Below are 13,519 nucleotides of genomic sequence, written 5' to 3'. Positions count from 1 at the left end.
GCACATGGTATCATTGGGCTTTGGCAAGAGGCTTTTTTCTCACAATACTGATGATGTCCATGTGCTTGGCTTTGGCTAAAATCCAAGATTCATATTTCACCTGGCCCGCCCTTACATCTCTTTCAGGCAAATGCTTTGTGTCAAAGTGCTTTGCCTGGGATTTCCACACAAATGACGAACTACCACTGCACTCCACTGGTTCAAGCTGGCTTGTTCACGGATAGCACTTCGTTCAAACCTACTCATACGTCAGAGTATCAAACTGCTATCTGTGTCCACCAGCCATGACGTCACCATCTGGGCCACAATCTATTTGACGTCACCATCTGGGCCATGATCTATCTGACGTCACCATCTGGGCCACGATCCAGCTGACGTCACCGTCTGGGCCACGATCTAGCCGGCTTTCCCCGGTTTACACCCAAGCCGTTAGGTTTTCGGTGATATACAACGTTCATAACTGCACGTCCCCCGGTCTAACTCACGACCAATGCTGTCCAGAGTCTGGGTGCTGATGCTCGTTCCATTACTGCAGGTCTGGGTGGCGCTCGTGGATCGACTAAGTCCACTGCTGAAGGAACTGGAAGGCTTCAGGCGTTGCGTCATCTCCATATCTGTGGGGAAAGCGGAAGCAGTCAGGTGAGCAAAGAATGAAGTGTGAACGATCTGTCACAGGGCCAAAAATACTGTACCCTCAACGAATGACCCAATTATTTTGTTATTTCGAAAATGAAGGCATTTTTCTGTCATACCTTCATGTGTTTCTCTTCACTTTTAGGAATTTATGCGGAAAACAAGGTCTCTTACTGACCGATTAACCGAAAAAAACAGGGCGTGTTGCGTCAATTGGCAGTCACACTCGATCTAAATACCAGTAATGGTATGTGAAACAGATTTCACATCAACAATATCAAACGGACATAAATCTCCAAATAATTCCCTAACTAATTTGTTAAAAGAGTAATAACCAGAGTGGCAGGCGCACTGATTTGAGTGACGTGGATACTAATCGTTTGCATGACTGGCTGACTAAACGATTAACTGCAAACTGCAGACTGAATTACTGATTGAGACTATTTACCGAGTGATTATGTGACACTTAACGACTAAACACGTTCATGTTAATATTCTACAAGAACTAAAATTCTACAACAGGTTTTATATTAACTGCAACATCAATAGTTTCATTTTCTCACTAAAGTACAACGACTGTATTCAGTGTGGAGTGGCACTCATATAAACATGGCAATGTCATCATACACTGGATATGAATACCAATTTAATTCATCCCCATAAATGTTAAATGATTTCATTCTTTCATGTATTATGAAATTGGCCACGCAATAAGTATTCTTTGTCACCCGCACACGCGACAATCTCAGCTGCAAATAGCAGATTTAAATACAAAAGCAGCGTGTAAAAGGCGTGGTTGGCTGGAAATAAGATTGGTCCTGCAATATTAGCTGAGGCCAAAAAATTAACTAATAATGATGACGAAAAGGTTGAATCTTTTAACGACACACACCCCTATTATTGGCTCATTCAACTAAAACGTCACTCTCAACAGCGTTCATCTACGTCAAATACTCTAGAGTCAATGAGTGTTTGGTCTAAATCCAGTAAATCAACAAATAGCAATTGTAGATATGTATATCAATCTTCAGTTTTATACTTCATATTTCTTTCCCTGTATTTATGCCCACACGAGTGCTTCAAACATGAAGAATCAATGGGCTTACAGTTCCTTGGTGAATTATGGTTTTGATGAGGCCCACATCTTTTACTATAGACTCATTTATATATGTATAAATACATCTCACACGATCTTCAATGTTACTCCTGGCATTAAGCTATTCCCTTAACAGACCGCTTTGTATACTATGGATAATGCACGTCCCAACATGGATTAGGTACAAATTATCATGGCACGTAACGATCTATTTCTGCATGCATCGTGTTTTTCCAAACAAATCTTTCACAAGAAACAGACAAGTTTATAGAGAACACAGCCTATATTTAGATCCACTCAAAGCCATTCTCCATTTACAAACACACATGTAATTGTTCACAACGCTCACTTTCCCACATTTACACTAGTGTACATCAGTCTATTCATGACACCCTCTGTCTAAATTTCTGTACACATATCATGGCAAAGGATAGCATTTTGACAACGTGTTCTCAAAATGCTACCATGTTTACCATTTATGAAAGCATTAAAATTACAATTAGCCTATGAACAACTGAAGTCAACATGTCATTTGTGGACAATTCTGTTAAGAGGTAAGTGTAGTAGTCACGTTTTACACATCATATGTATTCTCTACTGCGTCGCTTTCTGTACCCATTACCACACTCCCTTACACCGTATAACGTTTTCCTTATGAACACATATGTTCAGGAATCCACGACTTCTTCCACACAGATCTTTTCTAACGAAAGTACCTGCACATTATTTCTCCATATAGCGCTTGTAAGTACTTTCCATTCTTTGCTAATGTACTTGTTCATTAATGAACACCCTTTCCCTGTGCAGCACCCTCCTATCTACATACCTGTTCATGAATGCATACTTTTTCCACACAGAGCTTTCCCTATATCTTTGCCTGAATGTATACTGTCTTTCATACATTTCCCCATACGTGTTGGCATAACTATTTATGAATGCAGACTTTCTCCACACAGAGCTTTCCCTGTATCTTAGCCTGAATGCATACTCTCTTCCACACATTTCCCTATCCTTGTTAGCATAACTATTCATGAATGCACACTTTTTCCACACAGAGGTTTCCCGATATCTTAGACTGAATGCATTGGTTTAAATATTTTCCCCCGTACCTGCTAGCACAGCTGTTCATGAATGCACACTTTTTACATAAGAGCTTTCCCTATATCTTTGCCTAAATGCACACTCTTACATGTAGTTTTTCCTATACGTGCTAACTGTTCATGAGTAGAGGTTTCTTTCACATAATGCTTTCCTTACTAATATATCTGTTCAAGAATGCACACACTCTCTCGGCTTCTCCATCAGCATATTTGTTCATGAACAAATGCTCTCTTTCATACAATGCTTTCCTTTCTGACATACCTGTTCATGCACTTACAAGCCTTCGCATGCTGCTACTATTCCTAACATACCATCAGATTGCGTACCGGAGTCAACGCGGGACGTGGAAGTGGAGTTATACTTGTACGAGACGGATGAGGTCTTGGAGGCCATCATAGACTGGCGCACGTTCCTCTCAGGGTGCAGTAGTATGATGTAGAGCTTCGGGGTAAACATACACACCAGAGCCACGGTACCACTAAGGCTAATCGTAAAGCACATGGTCGCAATCCTAATTTCGATTGTTTTATCCGTGCTGAAGTATATTGGGACAAAGGCCAGCCAAATAATACACGTCGTATACATAGTAAATCCTATATATTTGGATTCGTTGAAAGCCTCTGGAATCTTTCGAGTCAAGATTGCATATATTGTGCATATTATTATAAGAATATTTGGATAGGACAGTGCAATCATGTAAGAAAAGCCCACCCAGGCTATGCAGACCAGCTGGTGGTCATCTCTATTGGCATAGAAAGGTCCAGCTTTTGGAGGCGTCATAAATAGCCACAGAACACCAATAATTACTTGTAAACTAATGAGTCCAAAACATATAAATAACTGGGATTTGGGACTTATAAACTTTGGACGCTTTGCCGTTCGCTTCCCGGCTCGGAAAATCCTGGCAATCCTATTGGTTTTTGTTAAAATGGCGCCATAGCACAGCGCGAAACACAAGCCTATGCCAAATCTTTGCATTCCACACATGATGACGCCAGGTTTCGAAATGAGAATGAAAGTCATTGAGTAACAGAGGAAAATGCCAGAGAGAAGCACAAAGCTGAGTTCCCGGCCCGACGCCTTCACAACCGGCGTATCGTTGTACTTGGAGAACACCGTGATGACGAACACCGTGGCGATGATTCCAATGGAAGAAAAGATCATGGCCCCAATGGCCACCCCGTCTGTGTAGGACAGGTAGATGGGAGGAATGGGGACACAGACTGTCTTGTTGGCGTTTGGTAGCGTTCCCATGGCACACTCCTGGCACTTGGCAGGGGTGGGTAAGTACTGATACTTGGTACAGGTGATACATGTCCAGCAGCAGGAGCCGTCGTTGACGGGTTCCTGAGCCTCGCCCGTGTTACACGGTTTGCTGCAGACAGATTCAGGGTGGTCCGGCTCCTCCTGTCGGTACTGTAGCAACGTGCGGTTCATCTGGGAAAAAAAGAGGAATAATGTGTTTGGCGGACATCATGTTTTCTCCAGGTGGTCAGATTAAATAATTAAATTGTGCACCGAAAAATCTCAGTGATGTTGTAACTGATTTTAATAGCTCGCCTACCGCCCAGACCCCTCTTTTTGAGTCATTTTAAGTCTGTGGTATACCACAAGCGATATTCTAATTGTAACTCTAGTTTTATCGGTTCTATCAGATAGAATGATGGCAACAGGCCGATGTATTCGTATTGGACATTTCCCCGTGTAGCGGGCTCAGTCGGTTAAAGCGCTAGCGCAGCGTAATGACCCAGGAGTCTCTCACCAATGCGGTCGCTGTGAGTTCAAGTCCAGCTCATGCTGGCTTCCTCTCCGGCCGTACGTGAGAAGGTCTGTCAGCAACCTGCGGATGGTCGTGGGTTTCCCCCGGGCCATGCCCGGTTTCCACCCACCATAATGCTGGCCGCCGTCGTATAAGTGAAATATTCTTGAGTACGGCGTAAAACACCAATCAAAAAAAAAAAATCAATCCCCGTGTAGCGGCTAAGGGTAAAACCGCTTCAGTATCTTTTCAGACGTTTAATGCTTAACTAAATATTTGTGGCATTTATAGTTATAAGTAAAGATATTTGCTACCACATAAAGACGAAAACCCTAATACCCCTCAAGTTTTGTGGCAGTTTACCGGGCATTGCTCAGCTGAGGTGATTTTCAAACTTAAATGTATCCTGACTGTGAATCTGCAGTCCTAGATCTAATACCGGCTGAGGCGGAGCCTGATGGTTCAGCTGTCAATACAATGAGGTCGTTTGGATTCCTGTCAGAGGTATACGTTATGGCTCTGTTTGACAAAAGTTTGCGTAAGTGGTTAGCTGTTAGCCTTGCCAAGGAAATCTATAGGCCATACACTCCAGTTTGTCTGGATTTGCCGACCATTTGAATTCCTATTTTATGCCAAGCGCCACAATTACTGCCAAAGACGGTTGGGATTTTACCCTGCTTGATGTAAAAAAAGATATTTATCGAGAAATCAACACATGGTGAGAGGAATACTGGTATTTTTGGAAGTTTTGATGATAGTGTGTCTTTGGGTATGCAGCAGTATTTAGGGTATTCATAAAGAAACTTTATTTGGTGGTGTTTTAATATGTTAAAAAGGGTACAAAAAAGAGAATGACATCCAAAGGCCATAATTCCTTCCTAACAAGCAATCAAAGATGCATAAGCTCATGCGATATTGCGTTATTTTTTGCTCTTTGAAGTGGACTTCGTCTTGATAAACTTCTATCCCACAAGGCATCGTCGGAATTAATTGCAATTATGAAGTAGAACATCAATGAGTTTTAAAACTAGAGCACGTATGTCGGAGAAAATGAGCGACGACCGTGTAATGATTGTAATTGGTAATAATTACTAGTGAAACATACCCGTTATGGTAGCGTCGACAGCGTAATATTGTGTCGTGGTCAAACATACCCGTTATGGTAGCGTCGACAGCGTAATATTGTGTCCTGTTCACACATACCCGTTATGGTAGCGTCGACAGCGTAATACTGTATCCTGGTCAAACATACCCGTTATGGTAGCGTCGACAGCGTAATATTGTGTCGTGGTCAAACATACCCGTTATGGTATCGTCGACAGCGTAATATTGTGTCCTGTTCACACATACCCGTTATGGTAGCGTCGACAGCGTAATACTGTATCCTGGTCAAACATAATCGTTATGGTAGCGTCGACAGCGTAATATTGTGTCCAGGTCACACATAACGGTTATGGTAGCATCGACAGCGTAATATTGTGTCCTGGTCAAACATAACCGTTATGGTAGTGTCGACAGCGTAATATTGCGACATGGTCAAACATAACTGTTATGATAGCATAACGAAAGCCTAATACTGTGTCTTGGTCACACATACCCGTTATAGTAGTATCGACAGCATAAAATTGTGTCGTGGTCACACATAACCGTTATTGTAGCGTCGACAGCGTAATATTGTGTCCCGTTCACACATAACCGTTATGGTAGTGTCGACAGCGTAATATTGTATCCCGTTCACACATAACCGTTATGTTAACGGAGACAGTGTAATAATATTTGCTGATCACACATAACCGTTAAGGTAGCGAAGACTGTAAGAATTTTTGCTGATCACACGTAACGGTTATGGTAGTGAGGACAATGTAATAATTGCTTGCTGGTCATTGACCGATATGGTAGTGATGAGAGTGTAATAATTGCTTGCTGGTCACATAAAACCGTTATGATAGCGACGACAGTCAGTTTAATAATTGTTTGCCGATGACACATAACCGTTTTGGTAGTGAAGACTCTGTAATAATTGATTGCGGGTCACACATGGCCGTTATGGTAGTGACGACATTATAATAATTGCTTGCTGGTCACACATAACCGTTATGGTAGTGACAACAGTGTAATAATTTTTTGCCGGTGACATATAACGGTTATGGTAGTGAGGACAATGTAATAATTGCTTGCTGGTCACACATCATCATTATGGAATGGCTATCTAATTTTTCGTAATCATGCACAGCTGAACTCGGGCGTTTTTTTATGTTTCACTTGTAGTAAGAATTAATGGTGAGTCATTTGCACCAGAATGCTGTATAACCTCTTGCCCTGTACAAAGAACATACAAAATCAAGGTGCAAAATAAGACACACTTCTAACATGTTAGATAAAACATACAGTCTGAATGTTTATCATACAAACTGTGATATCTGGTATTGTGTTTTGCATGTATCACCTGTGTCAGCTTTCCGTCAATGAAGTATCCTACAGTTACCCAGCGGAAATTCCCGGGTCCAAATTTCCGGAAATTAAGAATCCGGTACTTGTTTGGACCGTCTCCATTGGACAGGAAGTTAAACTGTTGTCCAGACAAACCTGGATAAACAACAACACGAAATTTTGGTTAATATTTTCCATTTCAGACAGCCATATTAAAAACAATCCTTCTGAAGACAAGAAAACAACTTTTATTTACCTATGTTGGGCTGCGGCATTGAGTTGAAACCGGGTTTTCTCATTATAACATAAACCGTGCAGTCGCCATGCTTCTGATCATGTTTTCAATTCCTCTTAATTTGGTAAATGTTGACGATATACAATACACAAATACGATTCCATCCATGAGCAAAACATGAGATATCACATAATGTTTTTTATTTAATTATTTAGAGTTGTGTTCTCGATGCCGATTCCACTATAAGATAAACCTCGGAGAGTTTGAAGGTTGGAGGAGACACACTCGTGACAAAATTAATGGACGTTGCTGTACACTATCTAGTTGCAGACGCAAATTGACAGGTGGTCAGAATTCCCTAATTATGATATTTAATGTTAAATAATCATAAGAAGAATGACAAATGCCACCTGAGTTGATTCTTAAGTCTTTCCAATTTTACCTGGAAACCTAATTATAACGTCCTTTCTTTTATTAATTGTCCGTACCTGTGAAGTTAACTCTGTAAAGTTCTGACTTGACCATTTCCCCGTCGGGTGGGTCCATTTCGTCACACACCCCGGGTCGTCCGTCACACACTTGTTTGTGTAAACTCTGAAAAATATAATAGAGCATATGTAGATACAAGCAGTAAGTGTTTAAGTGTCTCAAAATCATTACGTTTCTCTACTGCCGTAGACAGACAATTTTGTGAACGGAAAAGGGTGCTAATGCTTGTGGTTTTTGACTCTAGGTGCGTGTTTGTTACACTTATACATTGAACTGACCTGCGGCACTTCGGGGTAACATTGGTGAGCCTACTTATGTCCTAGCGGAAGAGATCTCAACCACTTGAAGTCATTACCTTGTAAGCGTAGGCAAATGCCATGACGGCGTCGCTGACAAACTGTAACTGGGCCTCCGGGCTGTAGGGATAGTCATCACTGTACCGCTCTCTTCCTGTACACGTCCTGTTGAATTGCTCGTTGTAAGGGGTAAGGCTTCCGTTAGGGTGCTTACACATGAACTGTTTCTCCCAGTATTCAATAAACCAGGGGTTACGAGCGTTGTTCTCCGGGGTGCGACTCAGAAAATACTCATCGAAGCCTTGAACGGGGTAGGCCAAGGGCTGGACGGTCACTGCGCCCTCTACCTGTAGGCACAACATAGTTTCCTTGCAAAATTGTGTGAGTTTTGGAACAGTGCGCAATTTATTTCTTCTACACAACGGCAGTGCAGTTCATGTTTGAAGGAAATGGAAACCATTACAACACGTATCGTAACCAACATATGAAACCGTACACGAAGCCAAATCTGATGTACATATCCTGAGAATCTGGATGTCACCGCTTACACTCTCGTGGTTGTGATTTTATCATTTGTACTCAGGTTTGTTCTTTTACCACTACAGACTAATGGGTAGAGGAAACCCGATTTTCTGAGTAGATCAACACTCGGTAGCTATGCTGAGAGTGCTGTGAGTAACTACAGGTCACAGATCCACAGATACCTCACCTCTTCCTCCTTGCCCTCGTAAGCTAGGCCGCGGGCCCCCCAGCCGTCACTCCCTATCCAGGAGAACAGTCCTGTGGCACCTCGCTTCTTCACTGCCTTCATCAAGTCTCCGACCTCTTGATCCGAGCCAAAGATAATGACACCTGGCCAATAAAGTATAGAATCGAGTCAGTAGGAGTCAATAGAGCCCGTGTTATTTGGCCGTAGTCATAGTAATGGAGCGCAGAATTTGCTGGACCGGAAGTTAAAATAAACTGGAGAACGGACAGAAAATTGAGCTGCATATCAGCGAACAGAAAACCCCCTTTTGCATGCCCGTTAACCGAGCATTTTCTTCACGGCATCAGTTGTTGGCTGTATGGATCAAATAATGACTTTAAAAGCCTGGATAAAAGTCCATTTTACTGCTAAATTACTGCCGTCTTCCTTGAAATCCGTCTGAGAAGGATTGACGGAGACTACTTATAAACTTTGATGTCGACAGGATAGAGCCCATGGGCAAAAATATACTGAACTCAGAATGACGTCATAAAAATGTGAGTCTAGTTATTTCCCACGTTGTATTAAGATTATTCCTGTATTCCATAGCATTATTTTAAAAAAATCTTTGTCATATATTGATATTATTGCATATGATAAAATGAGTTTTTGTTCTTGCATCTGATTCGGACATTGTCAATATGTCCACATCATTTCAGACAGGCCTTATATGCAGGGTTAACGCTATCTGCCAATGCTAGAACTGAAGGCCATTTCACTTTTTTCACAGCCTCAAGCAGGCCTGCTATCTGGTAATTTATTTATTTATTTGATTGGTGTTTTACGCCGTACTCAAGAACATTTCACTTATACGACGGCGGCCAGCAATATGGTAAGAGGAAACCGTGCAGATCCCGGCGGAAACCCACGACCATCTGCAGGTTGCTGCAGGCCTTTGCACGTACGGCCGGAGAGGAAACCATCATGAGCTGGACTTGAACTCACAGCGACCGCATTGGTGAGAGGCTCTTGGGTCATTACGCTGCGCTAACGAGCTAACCAACTGAGCCAAGGAGGACCAACAACTGGTGAGCAATATGGGAAAAGCTGGAACAACATGTAACACACTTCACCAAGACTCACATTAATACTTCTTCATAAAAGATCAAATTACTTGGCTGAGAACTTGCAACGTCGCTAGACAAATCTAAAGTAAACAGGTAAACTCAAACTTTAAAACGTTATATCCAAAGTCGACATCGCTACAAAACAGACAGCTCAAGACTTATAAATAACAAGTGTGGGCGACTGCTTGGGGTGAGTACGCTGTAGGTTACAATTTAGAGACTTAGAGTGCATGTAATGTGCCAGATGGAATTCCACCTCTCTTTTATCTAGAGCTGCTTCACTGAGACGACTAACTGAAGGTAAGTAAGCTGACCCACCAAAGCCATTATACTGATACGGGTCAACCAGTCGTTGCATTATCTCCTTCATGCTTAACGCCTCACGAAGCGGACGCTCTACCAACTGTGCCATCGGGGCTGGTTCACCAAATTATGAATAAATATGATAGATTTCCTCATCACGCTTTAAAGAAACCAAACATCAGTGTTAGCAAAATTGCATGCGATAGTCAGACATGTTTGAATTTCTATTATAAGTAGTTGACAGATCAGCATTTAGTACCGACCTCTGGCGTTAGGTCGCTTCTTCAGCTCGTCAACTATGCTGAGGTAAGACTCCTCAGTGGCCACTCCGGAATCTTTCAGTAACTTGTCTGTCCAGGCTATACAAATGTTGTTTTCTTTCAAGGCTTTTTCGACTTCGTTAAATCCCTGAAAATACAGATATTACCATAAAATTAATTCCACTGGTTTATAATGATTACAAAAAGGGCCACAGTCCACACCAGGTACACTGTGGTTCATGAGACCAAGACTCATATTTATCAAACAACTTAAAACTTAAGTAATAAAATTGCAAGTACTTTTTGTTTCGTTTTCTTTTCAGGTCAATATAATCGCAAGGCCACTTTCCCAAAATTACTATTCAACTCAAGCTTTTGTTCTATCTGTATAAAAACTCAACAAGGAAAGAACTGAAACTGTGGTTGATACATTGTTTTGCAATATAAAAAAACGGTGTGCAAATTTTAAGCTTCCGTGAGCAAACATTGTAATTGTAGCTGTGTTTGAATTCTGCACTTATGTCTAAGAATGTTTGATAAATATAACCCCAAGGTTTTAAGACGTTGGAAGATAATGCTGGGGCTGAGCTTTTCTTACGGTACATACTTATCTAAACTCAGGGATATTTATGCCATGTGAGATATGTTTTGTCTCAGGAGCTCATTTTAGAGCCATATTCATAGGTATACGCAACGGGCGACTTGAGCACAAAACTGGCGCTAATTCGTATTGTTATATATAATATGATACGACGTTCTGAGTTTTTAATGCCTTGCATCCTTCTTCACTAAAAGTCTTCCATTTTACCTCATGAGCAGAGCAGAATTTTTCATGGCTTTTCCAACTGTTATCAAACATCAGCTTAACCCTGGAGACATGTAGCATACTTTTTATAAGTTTATAATGTCATTCTATGTAGGCTCATAGGGGCGAACCGAAACGCACCCCACCGCCAAGACGGTGCCTCTGCTTACAAAACTTTCGCCTATGGCAGCGATTTTTCAGGAAGAACAGGAAAACTGACTTCGTGCTTCTGATACCTCTATCTCCCTCTAAATACTTTTAGAACACCTGTCTTTTTACAAAAGTCCTGAAGGCCCAGAAGATCAGATGACCATAAGACTGAATGAGATGAATTCCCCCGTTAATAATCCATATTGCGTGATTATACTGTGAAAAAGCCCTAAAATGGTCCATCAGCACTGAGAGCACCTCGCTTAAGGCTAGCAAACCCTTGCCCACATTCCACGTACAGGTTAATCCCTTAGTTTGCGGCCAATATAACTCATTTCACCTTCCCAATGGTATTTTCCACTTCACCGAGCTATTATTAATCTTTTGAACGCCAGCTGTTCCATTGCCCACCTCGCCAAATAGCAAAGGCTTTTACGATCGCTGCCCTAGACCCATTGATCACTTCGTCAGCTTTCACGGAAGGCTGCGTTGCATGGCGTAAGCCGATCACCACGAGAAGATTCCCAACCCCACAGTCTATGTATGGCGAAAAGAGAAGGGGATGGGGGAGGGGATGGTGGTGTACAGATGAAGATGCAGATTGCCTCAGCCGTTCTATTAGCATACTGCTCTGGGAAACCCTAACATACTATGTCCTCGCGGTAATATCAACAATGCCTGTGAAGAAAAAAGTTGTTGCACATATCATTATGGATATGGCACAGATAGATTGTCGCTGGTGGAAGCCATGTCAAGGGATATTGAAAAGCTTTAAAACTTCAAGTTAAATCTGTACCCCATTCCTTGTTCTCTAGTTTGCTGGCAGTTTTCTGTTTGATCGAAGAGGAACCCTGGCCAGCAAAAGAAATCAACAGTGCCAAAACAGATGACACCTGCTGTAAAGCCCAGCATTGAACTACATGTAGACTGATGCCACATTGGAACTACGACATGTTACTATAGTGTAAGAGGCGTAAGAAGCCAATGAATATAAAGAGCGTCGTTAGTTCAGACACAAGCTTCGCAACTGTGAGCGGAATATCTTAATGGCCTAAAACAAAAATGAAGTAAGCCAAACAATTTATTTATGCGGTCTTCTAAACAAAGGAAGAACTAAATTCGTGGAACACATTTAACATGAGGCATATTTTATAAGGACACGTTATGCCACCATGAAAACATATCACAAAACAGCATTGCGCCAAGAGGTCCATGTGACCATGATTGCGCTAGCAGTTCACAGTTGCGTTCAGAATATCCACTGTTCCATTACATAACGACGTTTCAGGGTTTAGCATTTCCCTGAACAACGTGATCATGCTACTTTTTAACACATAACGTATTTGACACTTTCTTACACGTGTGATCCATCACAAAGATAGGGTAATACCGCAGGCCAAAAGCAGGTTTCTGAGCTTGCCATGCTTCTGATGACAAAACTGGGCAAATGCAAATAATAATACCGGTATGCCTTGCGACCAGTGATCTCTTGTTGATAAGAAATAGTGCAATGCTATTGTGTGGTGTTGTACGAAGTTTGCTTGAGAACTGATGCCTTCCATGAGTATAACGTACAGTAAGTCGTCCGAAAATTTGCAAGAAACATGGCACAGTTAGGTGCCCCTCTGGTTTCACCCACACATAAAGCTGACCTCTATCGCGCAGGTAAAAAATTCTTGCGTGAAGCGTCGGACATCAGTAAAATAGAAACAGCGGTATGATGTGAATAGGAAATGGAGCTTTACGATTTATTGACATACTTAAGTGATATTTTACACCATTCAAAAGAAAAATGTCTTATACGATGACGGTTTATGCTGTGAGAAAACCAGGCGTAGCCCGAGGGAACAATTGCACGTCGCCAGATGCTTGGCTATCATCTGACAACAGAATTAGTCGGATATTGCTTCGAACACGCCATCTCATTGTGGTATGAGCTATGAGCCTTGGGGAAACAGGTACAAACTGTAACCTGCTTTTAGTGGAATCGTTAGTTATTACATGGGGTTAAACGAAAGGTAAACTAGAATAAATCAGGCTATACAGCCATTAAAATATGATACTCAAGTTAAAAAAATTCATCGAACGCCAATTCTTGAAACATTGCTACACTTGTATCTTTAACCAGGAAGAAGAACTGGGGTTAT

General features: G+C 41.7%; 1 protein-coding gene across 1 annotated transcript in view; it reads right to left on the bottom strand.

Annotated features, from left to right (window-relative positions):
* Nucleotides 1–329: 329 nt before the first annotated feature.
* LOC135475575 (metabotropic glutamate receptor 3-like) overlaps nt 330–13,519 on the bottom strand; it is a 79,067-nt gene continuing 65,877 nt past the window's right edge. Inside the window, exons 4-10 of the mRNA XM_064755500.1 lie at nt 10,421–10,565; nt 8,749–8,891; nt 8,099–8,386; nt 7,743–7,848; nt 7,036–7,175; nt 3,142–4,267; nt 330–614 (exon numbers count right to left, since the gene is read on the bottom strand). Coding sequence (XP_064611570.1) covers nt 430–614; nt 3,142–4,267; nt 7,036–7,175; nt 7,743–7,848; nt 8,099–8,386; nt 8,749–8,891; nt 10,421–10,565 — 2,133 coding nt within the window. The 3' untranslated portion in view covers nt 330–429. The remainder of the gene's footprint in view (nt 615–3,141; nt 4,268–7,035; nt 7,176–7,742; nt 7,849–8,098; nt 8,387–8,748; nt 8,892–10,420; nt 10,566–13,519) is intronic.

Source organism: Liolophura sinensis, chromosome 9 (assembly GCF_032854445.1).
Source record: "Liolophura sinensis isolate JHLJ2023 chromosome 9, CUHK_Ljap_v2, whole genome shotgun sequence".
NCBI classification, from domain to species: Eukaryota; Metazoa; Mollusca; class Polyplacophora; order Chitonida; family Chitonidae; genus Liolophura; species Liolophura sinensis.
Note: the sequence above shows the minus strand (reverse complement) of the source record. Positions and strands in the feature narration are given on the sequence as shown.